This window comes from Xyrauchen texanus, chromosome 27 (assembly GCF_025860055.1).
Source record: "Xyrauchen texanus isolate HMW12.3.18 chromosome 27, RBS_HiC_50CHRs, whole genome shotgun sequence".
Lineage (NCBI taxonomy): Eukaryota > Metazoa > Chordata > Actinopteri > Cypriniformes > Catostomidae > Xyrauchen > Xyrauchen texanus.
Window position 1 is genome coordinate 30,349,407 of NC_068302.1, and position 21,950 is coordinate 30,371,356.

General features: G+C 36.8%; 1 protein-coding gene across 1 annotated transcript; it reads right to left on the minus strand.

Annotated features, from left to right (window-relative positions):
• Positions 1–11,477: 11,477 nt before the first annotated feature.
• On the minus strand, positions 11,478–20,647 carry si:ch211-150o23.3 (uncharacterized). Its single transcript, XM_052094366.1, has 7 exons — positions 20,036–20,647; positions 19,776–19,811; positions 16,739–17,056; positions 13,568–13,879; positions 12,246–12,560; positions 11,636–11,785; positions 11,478–11,537 (listed from the first exon to the last, which is right to left on the minus strand). Exons 1-7 carry the CDS (start codon positions 20,067–20,069, stop codon positions 11,500–11,502), a joined length of 1,203 nt encoding a protein of 400 aa, XP_051950326.1. The 5' UTR covers positions 20,070–20,647; the 3' UTR covers positions 11,478–11,499.
• Between the last annotated feature and the right edge of the window lie 1,303 nt (positions 20,648–21,950).

Here is a 21,950-nt window from a genome sequence, read left to right on the forward strand (position 1 = left end):
CAGCGACATGTAGCAGTGGAGTCCAACATGAAGCAGGAATGGTGCTGGATCCAGCCGGTTCTGGTGACCTCAGGATAGGAGTCCCGAGGTTGAGACAGGGAAACAAATAAAAAGATGTAAGCGTAGATGCCATTCAATTTATTGCAGAGTTTGAGATCATGCTCAATGTTTCTAGTTCCGGCAGACTCAACTAAAGCAGCCTAAGTGTGGGATAAATTAGGTGTATGCCTGGCTAAATAGATGAGTCTTTAGTCTAGACTTAAACTGAGAGAGTGTGTCTGCATCTCGAACAGTGTTTGGGAGATTATTCCATAGTTTAGGAGCCAAATATGAAAAGGATCTTCCTCCTTTTGTGGATTTTGATATTCTAGGAACTATTAATAGGCCAGAATTTTGCGATCTTAATGAACGTGTTGGAATATAGCGTGTTAGAAGATCACTTAAGTACTGCGGAGCTAGACCATTCAAAGCTTTGTACGTAGATAACAGAATTTTAAAATCAATACTGAAATTTAACAGGTAGCCAATGTAGCGATGATAAAATGGGGCTAATATGATCATATTTCTTGGTTCTTGTCAGCACTCTGGCTGCTGCATTTTGAACCAATTGAAGTTTATTTATTGATCTTGCTGGACATCCTCCCAGTAATGCATTACAATAATCTAGTCTTGAGGTCATGAACGCATGAATTAGTTTTTCGGCATCAGCAACCGAGAGCATTTGCCTTAATTTAGCAATATTTCTTAGGTGGAAGAATGCTGTTCTACAAACATTTGTAATTTGATTTTCAAAGGACAGATTTGTATCAAATATAACACCTAAGTTCTTTGCTGTTGAAGATGATGTAACGGTACATCCATCTAGAGTCAAATTATATTTTAGTGGCTTATTTTTAGAGCTTTTTGGTCCAATAATTAGAACCTCTGTTTTGTCAGAATTGAGTAGAAGGAAATTTCTGGCCATCCAATCTTTTATTTCATTGATACACTCTGTTAATTTTGATAATTGTGAAATCTCATCAGGTTTTGAAGAAATATAAAGTTGTGTATCGTCAGCATAGCAGTGGAAACTTATTCCACGATTCCTGATAATATCTCCCAGGGGAAGCATATACATGGAGAAAAGCAGAGGCCCTAAAACTGATCCCTGTGGCACTCCATATTTTACTTTTGTTTGGTTTGACAATTCCTCATTTACATAGACAAAGTGGTAACGGTCTGCTAAATATGACCTAAACCATGCTAATGCCACTCCACAAATTCCAACATAATTCTCCAGCCTATTCAAGAGAATGTCGTGATCTATCGTGTCGAATGCAGCACTAAGATCTAAAAGCACTAGAAGAGAAATGCTGCCGCGATCAGATGATAAGAGCAAGTCATTTGTAACTCTGATAAGTGCAGTCTCTGTACTGTGATGAGGCCTAAATCCAGATTGAAATTCTTCATATATACTATTTTTCTGTAGAAATGAACATATTTGGGAGGATACTACCCTTTCTAGTATTTTTGACATAAACGGGAGATTTGAAATCGGTCTATAATTAGCAAGTTCTCCAGAATCAAGTTGTGGCTTCTTAATTAGCGGTTTGATAATTGCCATTTTAAAGTTTCTTGGGACATGTCCTAAGCATAGCGAGGAGTTAATGATATTAAGAAGAGGTTCTGATATTACAGGAGATACCTCTTTTAAGAGCTTAGTTGGTATTGGATCTAACAAACAAGTTGTGGCTTTTGATGTTTCGATAAGTTTTGTTAGCTCTTCATGACCTATGATAGCGAAGGATTGAAGATGCACATGAGGGAAATTAGTCGACTCTGATTTCTGAGGTGCTATGACAGATGATTGCATAATTCCAATTTTATTTCTGATTATTTCAATTTTATCTGTAAAGAAATTCATGAAGTCATTACTCTTGAGGTGTGACGTAATATCTGGTTCGGTTGAGGCTTTATTCCTAACCAATTTAGCCACAGTACTGAATAAACATCTAGGATTGTTGTGGTTATTTTCTATGAGTTTACTAAAATATGCTGACCTGGCAGCTTTTAGTGCGTGTTTGTAGCTACAGATACTATCCTTCCATGCACCCTGAAATACTTCTAATTTTGTATTTTTCCACATGCGCTCCATTTTCCGAGCTGCTCTCTTGAGAGCATGAGTGTGATCATTGTACCATGGTGCAGGGCTTATTTTTTTTAATCGAAGTGGGGCGACAACATCAAGGATGCTAGAGAAGACTGCATTTAAATTTTTTGTTATTTCATCAAGTTCTTCTGGGCTTTGCGGTTTATTGAGTATATGAGATAGATCTGGAAGAGTATTAGTGAAGCTATCTTTAGTGGTCGAAAGAATAGTTCTACCTAAACGATAGCGTGGTGTAGATTGAGTAACAGTAGCTGATCGCAGCATACAAGAGACGAGGCAATGATCCGAGATGTCATCGCTCTGCTGCAGAATTTCTATATTATCAACATCAACTCCATATGAAAGAATTAAATCTAGCGTATGATTATGGCGATGAGTTGGTCCTGTTACATTTTGTCTGACTCCGAGAGAGTTGAGAATATCGATAAATGCTAATCCCAATGTATCATTTTCATTATCTATGTGAATGTTGAAGTCACCAACAATTAAGGCTCTATCTACAGTAACTACAAGATCTGATAGAAAATTTGAAAATTCACTAAGGAAATCTGAATAAGGCCCGGGTGATCTATACACTGTAGCAAGGGTAAAGGACGACAGAGATTTTTTATTTATATTTGTATTTGACGGTGTCACATTAAGCGTTATTAGTTCAAAAGACTTACATTTATATCCTGTCCTCTGAGTAACACCAAAAACTTCACTGTAAATTGTAGCAACACCTCCTCCTCGGCCCTTCAGACGAGGCTCATGTTTATAACAATAACCTGGGGAGTAGATTCATTTAAACTAATATATTCATCCGGTTTAAGCCAGGTTTCAGTCAAACAGAGCGCATCCAATCTATGATCTGTAATCATTTCATTGACAATTAGTGCTTTGGTAGCAAGAGATCTAATGTTTAGTAGCCCTATTTTTATATGATGTTTATTTTTAATTTGTTTGTTTTGTTCAAGTTTGACCTTAATCAAATTTTTTCTAAATGATTTAGTGAGGGTATTGTGTTTGGTAGTTCGGGAACAGACACAGTCTCTATGAGATATCTAGGTGATACTGTCTCTATGTGTTGTAGTTTATGTGACCTGTGTGACGTCTCATGGCAGCTAGCAGACGTTCGGATTAACCAGTTTGTCTGCTTCCTGACCTGGGCCCCAGTTAGTCAATTAATATCATTAAGTCTATGAGCCAAATTACTAGAGAGGAGAGCGGCACCTTCCCTGGAGGGATGGAGTCAGTCTCTCTTTAGCAGGTCAGGTCTACCCCAAAAACTTTTCCAATTGTCTATAAATCCTATTTTATTCTGCAGACACCACTCAGACATCCAGCAATTCAGTGACACTAATCTACTATAAACCTCGTCACCACGTCGAGCAGGGAGGGGACCAGAGCATATTACAGTGTCTGACATCGTTTTTGCAAATTTGCACACCTCTTTAACATTATCTTTAGTGATCTCCGACTGGCGAAGCCGGACATCGTTAGTGCCGACATGGATAACAATTTTAGAAAATCTACGTTTAGCATTAGCCAGCACTTGTAAATTTGATTTGATGTCAGACGCTCTGGCCCCGAAATGCAATTAACAATAGTGGCTGGAGTCTCTATTTCCACGTTCCTTACAATAGAATCACCGATAACAAGGGCTCTTTCAATATGATTCTCAGTGGGTGTATCACTGAGTGGGGAGAATTTATTGGAAACCCTAACAGGAACGGGAGAGTGGTGTCTCTTTGCTGAACGAGTATGCCGCCGAGACGTCACCCAAATGCCCTGCTGCAGGGGCTCTATAGCCGGAACCAAAGTGTGTGTCTTGCTCTCTGTACTGCCCGCATCCGAAACAGTATCTACCGGCTTCTCTTTCTCACTGACCTCTACTAGCGTTCGGATGCGAGTCTCTAACTCATTAACCTTCTCCGTCAGCCTGACTAATTCCTTACATTTATCACAAGTGAATCCCTCACTGCTGACGGAGGAGGCTATTGTAAACATGTGACATGCAATGCATGAACAAATAACATGAGCCGATGCCATGACTTACCGCAAATTGTTCGTTGTTCCTGAGCGGTGAGGGTTTTGAGGTTGATTTGAATCCCTCACAAAATTGTTTGTTGTTGGTGGTGGTTGTTCTTGATAAGCGGTGCTTTGAGATCGATGCAATAATCTGTGTACCGCAGAGGAGAAAAAACGGGTGCGCGCTGAAAAAATGCACGCAGTTTAATCGCTATAAAAATAGAACGCGGATGCAGGTGGAATATGCACGCAGTTGAATCCCGATAAGAGAATAATACGGGAAGACCTGATGCGTGCTTAAAAATGGCAGATGTTTAAGGATTAAAAGCTACAAACACAGACTCTAGTTAGGTGTCAGCAGCAACCGGTAAAATACACGCAGATGAAACGGGAGAAAAAGCGGAAGAATCTGAAACGTGGTAAAATGACAAAGGATATAACTATGAACGACGCGGTAAAATGACAAATAATAACTATGAACGATGACTATAACGTTGAACGTATGAGAATAAGCAGTGCTAAGCAGGCCACAAACAAACTCTCGTGCAGCGTGCGTAGGTGCTGTGCCGTCAGCAACAGGAAGTCGAGTTCCTATGATGTCAAGTTCTGTGGTTCTTAAGAAAGCCATCTATGTTCTAGTGTTTAAAAGATCCCAGAAAGTCTCTGTTTCTTTTGTTAATGGATGATTACTAAAACCAATACACTATGAGCCAACACCAAGAATTTAACATTAAAATATTTCTTGTAATCTCCCAATAGCCATATATCGAACTCAAGAACGGCCCAAAAAATGGTTCTGTTAAGAAGAGGGTTCTTTGCTGAACTTTATGAGCGATTGTGCACAATGAATATTGTTGCATAAAACATTTATATTGAAGGTTCCCAGAGACATTTTTAATTTTACAAAGAAACACATTCCATATTATCTTTGCATTCTGGCATGAAGCACAAATATCCAATCATACCCTCACATTAATCACAGTGGTCTTTCCTGCTCTCCTCACAACGTTTGACCAAAACAGGCCAACTCTGACCAGGACAACATGACCTTTAGACAAAGTGAGTGCTGCTAGGCACTTCCTTCGATTCCCATTAAAAAGGTTATGTGAGAGCGTATTGACGTGCTGCCTGCATTGATGTTCATTTTACCTTTACAGCTGGAGATTGGGGCCAATGTGGAATGCTAATAGTTTGACATTCTTAGGCTTGCTAAGGCTTATGGAAGCCGCTCTGGTCTAATGGGATATCATTCCATGGGTTCTGCTTATTCGGTGTGGTCGACGAATGCGCCTGGCACAACAATGACTGTCCCTTAGGTAGTCTAGGGAAATTGTAGGGCTTTAAATGACACACGAGTCTGCAAATGAGGCTGGCCTTTGATTCAGCTCTGCTGGCCGCTCCTGTAATCAGCCAGCCAAGGCAACATGGTGATTATGGATGACCTTGCTACATCAGGGAGGAGGCCGGAATGAATTAAACTTGTGAGTGATGTTAGCAGGTTGCCCAGGACAGACCCTCATGTCTTACATTCTCAGTTCTTTTTTAAACCTTCTGAATTTACAAATGTACCTGCCAGAAGATAAGTATATAAGCTATGTTCTTGTCATGCTAGATGACCGTGAGTCTGTGGAAAATGTACAATTTCACACAATCCACACATCTGAAATCATTTAATGTAGTAGAATGCCTTAACAAAATACTGCCATTTAATTTAATAAAATTCAGTTCTGCCACCTAGTGGTTGTTTCTCTTAGCACACTTTGCACAGTTCTAATGAACAACAAATACACCAGTTCTCATCTATTCATGGGTGCTATTACAACTTATATTGATTTTACACTTTAAAATCTTAATAACTTAGCAGTTCATTTTTATACGTCACTAATATCGATTCTTTTTTTGGGCAACATCAACAATTGCATTGCCAACACAATGCAACCCCATACATTTTTTTTTCGTTTGTTTTTGTAGCTTCAAGTAGCTATCCTTGGAGGGTGAATAAAATAAATAGCAATAATGTAATAATGTTATTTGTACCACTGTTTGATAAAGAAATCATCCTAATTTTAACATATTAAATATTAGGTTAAAAGGTTTTTGCATTTTTTAAAGGACACACTAGAAAAATGAAGTGACAATATGTACTGAACATTTTTTTTATAATAGTATCCAAAAACAAAAAGGTCTAAACAATGCTTACTCATTAAATGTATTTATATATATATATATATATATATATATATATATATATATATATATATATATATATATATATATATATATATATATATATCATACATTTAATATGTAACCAAAACAATAGTGATCAAATAAAACACATCTGACTATACTTTCTTATAATATATCAAATATGAAGCTATCATAGGGTTTTCTTTTATTTCTTTTTTTTAATTTTATTACAGTATTGATCAAGGAAAAGGAACAATACAAACAGTAACAATATCCACATGCACATGGTTCCAAATGAAAGAAAATGACAGGGTTTAGATCTGAAGATCTGACAATTATATATTGTAAAGTTTTTTAAATTGGCTAAAAAAAATGAAACAGTTACCAATATAATTGAGTAAATAGTGATTTTTAAAAAAGTTATTTTTTTTTATTGACAGTTAATTTTAAATACTCTTTCAGGAGATCAATAGGCTACAGGGTTTCTTTTTATTCTTTATTTCGCATTAAAATTACAATATGGTAGAACAACATAACATACTATGGAGTGCCATATTACTCAAAATCAAATAAAGTAATATGTAAATATATCATTAAAAACAAAATGGAATAGTTGATCGAACATAATATTAAATTAATCACTAAATTGCTTCTAAAACTACACTAAATTAATTTGTTGAGAGGAGTTAATTATGGAAAATTATGCCCTAAAAGCGACTCCCACCCTGTCATGGAGTGACGTGCCAATAACCATGACCCTGTAAAAATAAAAAGACGACGCTCGTGCTTAAATTAATAATCAACCCAAAGATAATGCTAAGATAAAGATGGACTTAAACTGGTGCTAAAATGAAATACAAGGATATTTATTTTTTAAACATGTTCATTATGTATTTGAAGATTTATCTAAATATTTAATTATTTAATTTTAAACAATTTGTCCCTCCATACCTAACAATCAACAGTACAGAAATCCAAAGGCATGGGTGTTAATATTAATCATAATAAAACATTATTATTCTTAGATTACCATTGTGTGTATGTAGGCCTATGTATATAATTATGAACAATAAATAAATAAAAATAATAACAAAATAAATATATATTAAATATATTATTACAATATTATACAAATATAAAATATAAATCATTTTTAGTTTATGGATAATGACATACAAATGTGCGAGCTCACCGATTGGTTACGCTGCGGAAGTGTGTCACATTTGGCTGTGTCTCTTTTGGAATGATGCGTCCTCCGGAGTTGGCATTTGTCGGCCGCATACGTCATCGAGGCTGTCTCGTTTCAGAAAAGCGAGTAGGACACTTCGAATGCGACCTTCTTTCACGGGAATTCAGATGATGCATGAGTTGTATCCTTCGTGGGAATTCACAACCCACAACTCTTTACTTCAACGGAAACGTCTAAAACAAAAATGACACCAATTTGCCCTTAAATATGATGTTCAAACGTAAGTAATATTAATTCCCAAGTTGAAGTACCTCAGTAGATGGGTGCAGAGTATATAATATATATAATTATATAAATATATAATTAAAATAAATTATTAGACTATAAGTACACCTGTAAAATCTATTTTCTTTTCTCTTTATATCATTATAATTCTCCTAAATGTTACTTACATATTCCTTTCCAAAGGGATTTGTTCCTATCTCACTCAAAGCGCTTGTTAAAGAGTAGCGTGCTGTCATAGCAACGTTACGTTCCGTTTGTCCTACGAAGGCCGTCTCGTTTAAACGATACTTGTTTTAAGGAGAACGCTCGGTATGCTACAGCCTTCATAGGACGCGTCCTACCTAGCACGCAGCCTTCGAAACGAGACACCTCCATTGTTTACAACTCAACCGGATATGGGTGTTGTGTGAGGGGTAAAAGTAAAGAATTCCTCAGCGTGACTAAATAACAACCGATTTTTTTTTCTGGTTTATTTGCTGCTTATACATGATATTAGTGTACTACCAACCATCTAGTATTACAGTAAGTGTTAATGTCGTTCAACTGCCAAACTGCATAAAAATACTTTTAAATATGATGTCGTTACATATTATTAATAAAACAACAACAGCCACGGCAATGCAACAGTGTTTCCATGCAGCTAATAGTTGCCATGGTTTATGAAATAACCCTGTTTTTGGTTTATAAATTAATTTAATTTTCGGTTTTTTACTAAAACGACAAGTGTCATATTGAAATCCAGCTACTGTCATTCAGTGTGTGTGATGACAATGTTGAGCAGTAAATCTGCGGAGGAGATCAGATGGATGCTGGATGATTATGGAATTAAACATGGTCCTGTGGTCGGTAAGATGAAATACCCTACAATATAATGTAAAATAGTTATATATATATATATATATATTTTTTTTTTTTATGTTTTCAATTGATCTGTGAATATTAAATTCAACAGACTCAACCAGAGCTCTTTATGAGAAGAAGCTGAGAGCAGCCATGGCTAAACAGAGAAAAACCAAACCTCAATCAGACAGGGCATATTACAGAGAGGAGGCAGGTAAGTCATAGTAACATAAAATATGTTAAACGTAAGCTCTAATAAAAACACGAGTTGTCTGCACTAGTTGTAGCGGTATATTACACCAGTGATGCTTGTCTCATGTGCTGTTTTTGATACATTTAAACTTGTTGCACCCTTGCCTTACAGAGGAGCTTACCCATGTTTATCATCATAGACCAGTGAGTACTAAACAACCCTTAACTGTACTAATTGTTCTGTAGGTTTCTGTCTAGTTGACTAATGTGTTATGTTGTTATTTGTTTAGCAACGATATGATGCTGTGAGTCATAGGTAAGTCATTCTTAAATTACACTTAAGTTATGTGAAATTGTGAAACTAACACAAGTGCATGTTTTTGTATATTAGAGCAAGGTCTAATTATAGAGGGATGGACTACACAGACGAGTAAGTTGTCTACTTTTATGGCAAAGAATGAAGACTGATGGTGTCTTCACTTTTGTATTTAATTGTTGTCTGTTTTTTTTAAAGGCCTACCATATATCGCACACCATTCCTCAATATGTCACAGGCAAGGAACATGCCATTTGAGCCTGAGAAACCAAACATACCAGAGAGCAGTTCAACACGTTGGATTCCAATCTGGTTACAGATATTAGTGTTTCTGATTGTGTCTGGACTTCTGTACCTTGTTTTCATAAATATGGAACCATCTGAGCCTGTTAAAAGACTGACATAGGTACTGTTATGTGATGCTGTGGAACTGTTAGACTTTGAAGCAGGAACATACTGTTTGACTGGTGCTTTTTAACATTCTGGAGATTTGTAGCTTGGTATTTAAGGTATATTTATACTTCCCTTTAGTTGTTGGCAGCTGGTAGCTTATTGTTTGTTGAAAAACCCTTTTGTGTGTAATATTTTTAATCAAAGAATAGTCAGCTGACTGTAATTCTCTTGTCAATTTAAGGGAAGTGTGTGTTACAGGATGCACCTGTTAGAGGGTTATTTAGATATTTCAAGACATTTGATAAAACTTGTTTTTAGTTTTTTTCTTGGGCTCATTATATATTAGAATGTAATTTGACTCCTACTTAAAAACTTTATTAATGTACACAGAAAAGGCATTCAATTAGCACAAATTATTGGCCATTTTACAAATTAAAAACACAATTACTGGATTTACTGTTCATTGTTGTACAATCATATGCCATTTTTCTTTTATGGATACAATGTGTTTTTGTAAATGTATTATACAAGCTTATCTGGGTTGGTCATTTCAAATCTACCAGTCTTTACATGTGGATTAATTATATTTATCTTTTCTTTCTTACAAATAGAGTGTATATAGTGTTCCCAACTGTTTGTCTTCTCTAGGCATTACAGTGCTTCTTAGAATGTTAAGGATATGCCTAATATTCACTAAAACCTTTATGGTATAAATACTTCTGTTGTATATCTAAACATGAAAAAACTCAGCTGGGTTAGAAAGGTATGCGTGTAAATGATTACTTTTGTCTGCTTCAGCATCAAATCTGGTGATTGAGAGAGCCCATTTTTGTTTCTAATACAAAAACATGAACAAACCAGACAAAAATACACAATGTAATAATGCTATCACAGTCGTTAAGTGACCTATATTAGGGTGGTTGTTCCCAGCTGTGATTAACCAAACATTGTTCACAAAATCTTTAAAAACAACTGTAGTAGAAAAAAATAAATACATCATTTTAAATTATAAAGCCTCTCAGAGTACAAAGACAAAAAAACAAAAACATTTCACAGTTTTTGTCTTTACGTGCAATGTGGGAAGACCTAAGGACAGGTCAAACATATGGTTCCTTTAAAAACCAAAAGCCCTTTTTAACCTTGGTAGTGCAACAGCTAGTGTTATAGTGTCACCTCTTTTCAACTTCAGTGATGTCAGCATTTACTTATGGCAAATGTTACAACTCTCCCACCTCCAGTATAAACATAGAAAAAAAAAAACTAACCAATGATAATTGTAATGCATTTCTCTGTAACTGACACAGAATGACACATAATAAGAAATGTGGTTTCTGTTGTTATTGAAACTTAATCCCCGTCTTCACTTTGGTTTGCACAGGTCACTGAAACTCCAAAATTGGATGGACAGAGTGACCAGGCTAAAGTAGGCTTTATTTTTTTTTTCCTGTAAAAAAAAAAAAAACTCATTCAGATAATATTTTCACTTCCTGTAAAGACTTCCCTATCTGTAAAATATGAAATTACACAAATTAAATTTAGACCAGTCCTTCAAACTACATGCTGTATTGTTAGTCAAATACTGAAAAGGTAAATTATTGATCTTTTGTTTTTCTATGTTAACATGCACTAAACAAACGTCTCGATCTTTTTTAGCATCTTGTGCAGGAGTGAAGCGTTTTTATAGACTGTGTCAAGTAAAAAAAGAACTTCAACTTTTAAAACCAAATTTTGAGATGCCTGCATTCTACTTATTGAGCTGGGTCTAGCTGTTTATGCCCATTGTGACAAAATGTCTTGCTGTGCATCACTTTTCAAGGTCTTAGATTCACATGGAAGAGACAGGATTTGTCATGCACCTGGCTAGGACAAGCTGCATGCATTTCATAACTAGAGGAGCAGAATTTTCATTCACATTACCTTACTTTTAAACTCCCATTACTTGATTGTCAAGGCAATGTAAGTGTTGTCAACACCTGTAATGACAAAAATTATTTCTAAAACTTAGAATTAAGAACTTTTTAAGATAAAACACAAATGTTTGACTATTTTATAAAATCATGTTGTTACTCACAGGTCCTGCTCTCTCGTTCCAGTTCAGTGGGTTTCCTCACTCTTTTGCAGAACACTTTGGCAACAATCAGAATGGCACATGTTGCCACCACAAACGTCAGACCGGACACCAGCAAACTGATTACCACTGGACTCATTACCGGATCCACTTCTGTGATTTAAATAGAATAGCAAAACATTATGCTTTGATAAAGGTATAGTTCACACAAAAATGCAAATTACGTCACTATTTACTCTCTTGCATGTTGTTCCGAACCCATATGACTCTCATATTTTCTAGTGGAACACAAAAAGAGATTTTATGCAGAATGTTAGGGACTGACAGCTTGAGTCACCATTCACTTTCATTGTATGGAAAACATTGCAATGACAATGAATGGTGAGTCTCATATTCTGCCTAACATCTCCATTTGTGCTCCAAGGAAATAACAAAGTCATGTGGGTTTGGAGTAACATAATTTTTTGTTAGAGTAAACCATCCCTTTAAGTTCACTTTACTTTCTGGATTCAAAACAGAGCTTAAACTATTGTCCACCTGAGCTGGAACCATGACAAAGCAGCTATACTGTGAAAACAAGGTACGCAAACCAACCCTGTCCAATAAGATTCACCTCGGATGGAGATGGGTAAAGGCTGACTCTCTCTCGAGATAAACGTCCGGTCTCCAGTCTGGACCTTGTACAGACAGCAGTAGTAGCCCTCATTATTGAACTGGGCATTGGAGAAGGTGAAGGTGACGAAGGGAGCAAGGGCTGGCAGAGAATGCCGGATGGTACCATTGGGTCTTATGAGCCGCAGCTGGAAGGAGCCTCCAGGATACAAATGCTGAGTGGAGCAAGTGACGTTGAAACTGTAGCCACGGATTACCCAACCTGGACGGGCTTCAGGTGACGAGTTGTACCAGATTTGAGGAGTGTGAATCTCCACTGAGGATAGGAAATAATTATTCTAGAGACCACAAGAAATCAAGAGATTTAAAGGAATAGTTCAACCAAAAACATTTGATAATTATATGCTCATGTCATTCAAGATTAAATGATATCAGATTAAAACTAGAACATGGGAAGGTCTGTGACTTGACTTCTATTGTGCTTTTATATTTTGGCAAGGACAGTGTCATATATTCTTAATGCAAATATAACTAGGTAATAATTTAAAAACAATTTAAGATTTAAAATAATTTATTTGTCTTTAATTACTTACGAATTTTGTACAGCATCTCCTAAGAGTCTACTTTTAAAACAGAACATTTTATTTTGAGTATTTCTTGTCAGGTTTTGCTAAGAAAATGTGCCACCAGTTAAAGTAGTTCACCTAAAAATGGAAAATGTACTTTTACTCACTCATTTTCTCACCCTTATGTTTTTCAAAACCCAAATGCTGTTTTTTTCCCTTGGAATATAAAAATAGATATTTTAAGCAGCTCTATTCCATAGAGTAACAGTTTATAGTGAGCAGGAGCTGTCAATCTTCAAAAAGGACAAATACTAGAAAGCATTATTATTTATTATTACTATCATAACATTAGTCCATATCACAAGTGCACTATATTCCATAATTTTGTGCATTTACTTTTGGCTAGCCAGCTGACACAGTCATGTCATTTTACACATACATCAATGATGAAAATTATAAAATGTTTGGCCTTTATCGTATTTCAAGCCTTTATTCAGAAAATGATTGCATTCAGCGCCTTTACTATAATAAAGGACCAAAGAGGACTATTATATTTATGACCTAAACACCTGTGACCCCCCCAACCCCCAATATTCAAGTCATTGTTACAGCCTTGGTTCTAAGGAAAATAATAACAGTTTGGAACAACATGAGGGTGAGTAAACAATGACAGAATTTACATTTTTGTGTGAACTATTCCTTTTACAAAGAATCAATTTCTCTCGAAACACCACTGCCTAAGTTGCAGATAACTTACAGACTGTGATGTTAATGAAGTTGCTGTGTGGAGAATTTCCTGAGGGAGAGTTTCCCAGTTTGTTGTAAATTCTGTACAGACAGCAGTAGCTGCCCTGATGAGAGATTTCCAAGTCTGACAGTTTCAGATCCCCCGTCATCTGCCTGGGATCAGCTCGCTGGGTCACCAGTGGAGTGTCCACTCCTCTTTTGTACAGATGGAAGTCAATGACAGACTGCAAGTATGGGGCAGTGCATTTAAAGTGAACAGTCTCGCCAGTTGAATAGGCATAGAAGCGCGACTGAATAGACAAGGTTGGTGCTGGAAGTTTACCTAGATAAAAAAAAAGAAACAAATTAACACTATAAATAATTAACACTATAAATATTAACCTAAGAATATATATATATTTTTTTTAAATCATTGTTTTTTTAAAAGCATTGACAGCTTCATTCAAATAGCACTTTTCACAATACATGTTTTTAAGCAGTTTTATAAAAATAGTACTTTTATGGGATAGTTCACCCAAAAATGATAATTCTGTATCTATATCGATTCTCTTAGCCAGCGATCCGATGTTTGCCGATACTTCAAATCTGCCGCAATGCAATTTCGATTTGATTCAGGGGCCCGCGAAATTACGGTATTATGTGCCTATTTTACATAATTTATTATATTTATTATCTCACAAATGCAACCAAAATATAATTTGAATATTTAATTGAGCTCTCTGAAAAGTCCAAATCCAGTATACACACTGGGACATCTACAGTGCATCCGGAAAGTATTCACAGTGCTTCACTTTTTCCACATTTTGTTATGTTACAGCCTTATTCCAAAATGGATTAATTGCATTATTTTCCTCAAAATTCTGCAAACAATACTCCATAATGACAATGTGAAAGAAGTTTGTTTGAAATCTTTGCAAATTTATAAAAAAAAAAAAAAAACTGTACTACCAGCCTTTGCCATGACACTCAAAATTGAGCTCAGGTGCATCATGTTTCCACTGATCATCCTTGAGATGTTTCTACAACTTGATTGGAGTCCACCTGTGGTAAATTCAGTTGATTGGACATGATTTGGAAAGGCACACACCTGTCTATATAAGGTCCCATTTAACAGTGCATGTCAGAGGACAAACCAAGCAATGAAGTCCAAGGAATTGTTGACCTCCGAAACAGGATTGTATCGAGGCACAGATCTGGGGAAGGGTACAGAAACATTTCTGAGCATTGAAGGTCCCAATGAGCACCGTGGCCTCCATCATCCATAAATGGAAGAAGTTTAAAACTACCAGGACTCTTCTTAGAGCTGGCCGCCCGGCCAAACTGAGTGATCGGGAGAAGAGCCTTAGTCAGGGAGGTGACCAAGAACCCGATGGTCACTCTGACAGAGCTCCAGCGTTTCTCTGTGGAGAGAGGAGAACCTTCCAGAAGAAGAATCATCTCTGCAGCTTTCCACCAATCAGGCCTGTATGGTAGAGTGGCCAGACGAAGCCATTCCTCAGTAAAAGGCACATGACAGCCCACCTGGAGTTTGCCAAAAGGCACCTAAAGGACTCTCAGACCACGAGAAACAAAATTCTCTGATCTGATGAAAAAAGATTGAACTCTTTGGCCTGAATGGCAAGCGTAATGTCTGGAGGAAACCAGGCACCGCTCATCACCTGGCCAATACCATCCCTACAGTGAAGCATGGTGGAGTCAGCATCATGCTGTGGGGATGTTTTTCTGCGGCAGGAAAGGATAGAGGGAAAGATGAATGCAGCAATGTACAGAGACATACTTGATGAAAACCTGCTACAGAACGCTCTGGACCTCAGACTGGGGTGAAGGTTTATCTTCCAACATGACAACAACCCTTAGCACACAGCCAAGATAACAAAGGAGTGGCTACGGGACAACTCTGTGAATGCCCTTGAGTTGCCCAGCCAGAGCCCAGACTTGTACCCGATTGAACTGCTCTGGAGAGATCTGAAAATGTCAGGTTGGACGCTCCCCATCCAACCTGATGGAGCTTTAGAGGTCCTGCAAAGAAGAATGGGAGAAACTGCCCAAAAATAGGCGTGCCAAGCTTGTAGCATCATACACAAAGACTTGAGGCTGTAATTGGTGCCAAAGTATTGAGCAAAGGCTGTGAATACTTGCACATGTGATTTTTTTTTTTTCATTTTTTATTTTGAATACATTTGCAAAGATTTCAAAAAAACTTATTTCACTTCGTCATTATGGGGTATTGTTTGTAGGAAAATAATTAAATTAATCAATTTTGGAATAAGGCTGTAACATAACAAAATGTGGAAAAAGTTATGCACTGTATAACAAAATAAGGTACTTTGGTTCTTCAAATACATAAAAAAATGAAAATAAATAATAATAATATAAAAAAATAAAGTCACATACATGTGATCATCAATTGTTTGATAACAGCTCAATGCCTTGTGGAATGAGGTAAACACTACAGTGACAATTTGTCATCTCTACAACAGTCAAGCAAGTCTTTCAATCTAAAATACTTACATAACCATCTCGTTTCCGACAGGAGAGTATGTGCTATCCATGTTTTTTCTTGGCTACAACTTTTACAGTCATACAAAAAAATCTGTTACAGTTTAGTGTGATAAAATGTTAGTAACAGTGTTATGTTAAGATGTGAAAAGTATTGTAATTGATGTTGGTGCAGGGCAGGTGTTTTCCCTTTCCCTTGTCAGAGCTGGTTGGAATATCAAGGCTGTCTAGCCTTTTGGCATGGCTAAATTGCACCATAGTGCTTTAAAATATGGGTAATATTTAAAACGGGTCACATGCGCCATGATTAAGCACGTTAGCCTTTCTGCGCTATCCTGTCACGGGAGCTCCCATTTCAAGTGAAGCTTGGTTGACAATCCCGCACAGATAGAGCAAATCGCAACTTCAGGATTCATTCACTCCGCACACATCTGTGTCCCACATGTGAAGCATATTTAGTGCTTATAAAGTCAAAATAAATATGCAAAGGTTATTTGATTGATTTTTCGTGACACCCCTAGACACCGTTCACTTTATTGAATGGAAAAAAGAATCCGTGGATGTAAATGGTGACTGAGGTGTTTTGGGTGAAATATCCCTTTAATGCCGCCAGAGGGCAAGCCAAAGAGGACTGTGACCAGGACAAAAACAAATCTTTCAAAGACTTGATTTATTCTCTTACCTGTGCACTCCACTGCCGCATTCTCATTGTGTGCACACACCCCATCATTGAGGGTGCGTTCACACAGGTCCAGGGCAAACTCATCGCCCGAGCATTTTACATTCCTCCACAACACCTCTCTGCTGGCCCGTCCGAAACGAGCCCCATTCGGAATGTCCAAAACAAACCCACAGTCAAGCTCTCTACAAACCACAGCGGCATCCTCCAGATCCCAACCCTGCTGGCACACAGTGCCCCACTGATGCCCGTGACGCACCTCCACTCTCCCTGAGCAATGCTCCCCCGGTCTGTCATTCCCAAGTCTGGTGATCGGTTCATCTGTTGAAACATTAAGGATGCTTTCACACTAAAACTTTTGGTGCACACCTGGGGTCGAATGACGTCAAAGTACGTTTGGATAAGGTGAAAACTATTTTCCGAACTCAGGTGCGCACCTGCGAACTGCACCCAGGTCTGCTTGAAAAGGTAGTCTGGGGTATGGTTCGCTGCTGATATGAATGCAATCGTACCAAATTGTGGAAGTTAACTGCTTGTGATCGGGGCGGAGCTAGAAGTTTTTCACAGGGGTGAGCGGCCAGCGATCAGTCTGGCAACATCGTCTGGGGTGGGGGAGGTGGTTCGTATCATCGGAGAGTGGGTGAGTGTGTGTGTGATGGGGGAGGGAGGCAATGTTCCCCACTCACAAACCTAGCTACGCCCCTGCTTGTGATTACATATAATTCTTTGTAGGCTTGCGATAACAACTACATTTGGCAGACATTTTATCCAAAGCGACTTACAGTGCACTTATTACAGGGACAATCCCCCTGGAGCAACCTGGAGTTAAGTGCTTTGCTCAAGAACCCAATGGTGGTGGCTGTGGTGATCAAACCAGTGACCTTCTGATTACCAGTTATGTGCATTAGACCACTACACCACCACCACTCCACTCCACTCCAACTGTTATGGTATAATGCATTTCTCATATCAGCTTGTGTCCAGAAACACTGCCTTCAATACTTCTAGAGTCGTTACAGTGGTAAACAGCTGCCGCTTGTACTCACATTGATGACGTAATCGAACCACAGATCTATGGAGTTATACAAGTGCCAAAATTCTTTGAGCAGAATTGTATTTTGAGTGCACAAACATTTTTCTGTGCACGCAAGATGATTTTTGAGCATACAAGTTGATATTTTGAGCACAAAAAAGGAATGTAGTATGCGCAAGATGATATTTTGAGCGCACAAAAATTTATTTTGCACACGCTTTAACTCAGTTTTGTAAAGCAATGTATCTTCTTGCAAAGAGGAATACATTTTTTGCAAGATCTCACTCGCGCTCTCTCTCTCTCCTTGTATGTGTGCTGTGTGCACTCGGAACATCAGACAGCACGCTTGCTTTTACATCCGTATTCTGCCAAGTCACGCTTCTTATGTCAGGATTGGTTATTAGGAGCTGCTTACAAGCACTCTGTGATTGGACAGTTGAGGTAGCTACAGCAACCATGAACATCACCGTGTAAATATTGCAGAAGAGACAACAGACACAATGCTCCAAGTTCAGTACACATTTTATATACTGAATGCAGTCATCATAACAAAAGATATTTACCCAGTGGATTATAGACATACCATGAATAATGTAAGGCTCAAATTACAGTTATGCAAGTTTTTCAAAATATAGTAGCCTGGGATCATACGATGCTAAGGATTTCTTTCTATTTTTTTCTTTTTGCAGTCTCAAACATTTGAGGTTCAATATACTGTACATTTAATTTACCACAAACTACACCAGGAGATATAATTAGCCTCTTTTCCTTTTCTTCTGTTTCTTCTCATTAATAAATTTTGCCATAAGGGTTGTGGTATAATGCATAAACTTAACAAAAACAGCATACTGAACATTTCAAGATACCCCACAGCTTTGAAATGCAAACATAAACAGTTTTCTAATTTATTATCAAGAATAGAATATGTTTATTTAGGCAATATTTATAATTTTCCAAAATATGGGAGAGGACACACTGAAGAAGGTGGACAAAATAACATGTTTACTAAAGAAAATAATATTTTATGTAATAATAACAAAAAGAAGAAGGTTCAGTTGTTGCTGATCCATTGTAGACTGTAATCTGGTCACATTTATTTTAATAAACGGATCACTATTACATTTTACAGTGTAGTTTTACAGATGTTTCATTTTAATATAATTTCACATAAATGTGGTAATTAACATGGCCAAACTAGTAGCTATGTAAGTGCGACTTGGTAACCTAGATAACCAAATACTAGCAAATACTAGAGAACCAATATTAATATAGACCATACTAAGAGAGCTAGACAGGTAGTCGTAAGCTTATTGGCAATGTACAGATTATTATTTAATACTAATATTTAATAAAAACAGTTAAGTCAATAAAAGAACTGCTTTCATGTGGTCATAATATATTACACATTTCCTTTCTTGAAAACAAACTATCCCCTTATCCTCATCCTCCTGTTTTGATTAGCAGTATGAGCTGTGAGCTACCCAACTCATCTCAGATTGGCTGAAATTCTAGCACATTGTTATGCTGTAAACTTGTTGAGCAAGCAAGCAGTTAAAGCTATGAATGCACGCAGAGTGAGAGATACATACATTTCTGAATTCTGTGGAATTTCACATTCAAATAAACTTTATTCATAACAAAATTGATTTTTGTTTGCTCAAAATAAATTAATCTTTCAAGAAAAACGTTGCTTTACAAAACTGAGTTCACGCACATACAAAATAACTTTTAATGCACTCCAAATATCCTCTTGCATGTGCAGAACATGTTTATGTGCTCAATATAAAATATTGCACATACATAACTCAATACGGACCCAAAGAATATGATGTGAACAAAAACCTGCTGAAGCAGCAGGAGGGGGAGGAAACGAACTTGGGTTCGGTCCAAGCAATCGAACCAAGAGTGAAAGCAAAGTGTCAGTCAGTGTGAATTAATCTATTCATATTTGAAACTTATTGATCTGTGGGTCAGAAGTCAAAATCAATGTCAATGTCAATAACTCACCAAATGCATGAGCATCTTCAACAGCAACATTGCATCCTGGTAAAGAACACAAGAGTTAAGGGTAGGTTAGAAAATGTACATATTAACGAATGTTATATATACAACATGATATTTACATATTGTATGATATATACAACATGAAGTCTGCAGTTAAAACTTTTGCCAATGCTCAGGTCATGATCTCTTCAAATAAATGTATAATAATGGCATGACATGTTGTTTCAGTAAATGTAACTAATAATAATAAAAAGGTTACCAACCAAGCATAACCAGGACCAGAAGAATCCTCGACATTGTATATTTTCCATGTAACGCACGTACCAGAGTTTTAAGCTCATTTATTAACTAATTAAAGAACTCAATATAAATTTTAGTCACACAACAGCTTAAGTTTAACAGTAAAGGCTCGGTCTGACTGCCTGTGCGAGGACCAGAGGCAAGTTGATGCATAGCACTTCCGTTGACTCAGCTAGCTGGCTAACTAGCACTTCTAAACAGCTACACTGTCCCTCTTCGTAGATATATGATTGATAAATTTCATTCGCTATCATATCCCATGTTAGTAAACACAATACTCGATCATAACGAATAATACAACAATTTAGATACAGAATAGACCTTTAAGACTGGACGGCTAATATGCTACCGTTGCCCTTAAGTGAGGAGAGAGTTGTTTATAGAGCGAATATAAAAGAAATACTAATTCATTTTCAAGGCGCAATCACGTAAATCTGTATTCGGTAACGTGTGGTGAGTTTGTGTCCCTTAGGCGTGCAGTATTTCCACAAACAACGTCATATTCCAGACGAGGTGAATGTGGAAAACGTCCTGTCCTCACTGGTTGCTCTGTTACGTCACAGAATAGTGTTGCGCAAAATTTGCGCACGAAAACATTCAGACACGCTGATTTGCCTCAGGCGAATTTGCGTTTCATTTCGAACGTAAAAAGAAGAATATTGAGATCATAATGACAAATACACTGACAGAAAGTGTTAGTGTGGGTAATATAACTTTTGTATTCACTCTTATTTTTTCAGCAATAATTGGAAAATATTTGTTTTGTACAAACATAAATAGCCTACTTATATTTGTATTACATTTTATTTTCTATTAATATTCCTCTGTTATAACATTTATTTTCATCTTCATCGTTCTATTGATAATAAATAATATAATCTGCAACATCTATTAGCCTAACAGTAGTGCGGAGGGATTTCTCTTGAAGTCCTCTATCATCTCCACTGTTTTGAGCGTGTTAAGCTCAAGCAAGGTTGTTGTGACCGCACCAGACAGACAGATTTTCAACCTCCCATCTTTATGCAGACTCGTCACCATCGCGGATGAGGCAGATGAGCAAATCGCAAATACTGAGTGGAGATAAAGGCAGAAACCTGGCCGAATTCCTAAAGTGTGTCCCTGCACTCACGCACTCTCAAAAACAGAGCGTTGATCAGTAGTCCTTTCACATGAAGTGACCCCCAAAAATTGCAATAAAAGAAAATAATGTTTTTTTAATAGTTTAATACTAAAAAATAAACAATAATATTAATAAACATATGATTTATATATAATATATTATATACTGTATATTTTATAATATAATATATAATGTATACATATTAATAAATAGTACATATAAGCCGCTCTTGTGCTTAAAGTTGTCGTTACACTTTTCAACCTCAAGGTGGGAGTCAAACTAGAATTTGTAGTTTTGAGTAAATGTGTTTGAGAATGACCTTCTTTCCTAATTTAGAATAAAATATTGCAAGAAGCTTGATTCAAAAACTACTAAACTGGAGAACGCAATCAATTTGATTAATAATTGCATTCTTGAGAATATGCCTGTATTTGATCTTATGACATGATCTGCCTATAATAAATCAGATTTGAAAAGTCAAACTTTGTTTGTTTGTTTTTGCTTAATTTCTTGCTTTATTTTTTTATGAAAAAGATTCGATTTAGGGACATAAAAAGAGAATACATTGTTCATTATGGAAAATGTAGAATTTAATTCAGATTTCCACTTTGGCCAAACAGGTTGATTCAAACTAGTTAATATATTGGTTATTGAGTCTGACTTTACTGAAAACTACAGGAGTTAAGCAGTAGGCAAATTTTTAGCACCTTCTGAGCACAACGATTCTATCTCACCAGCTTACGTCTGTTTAATTGGAT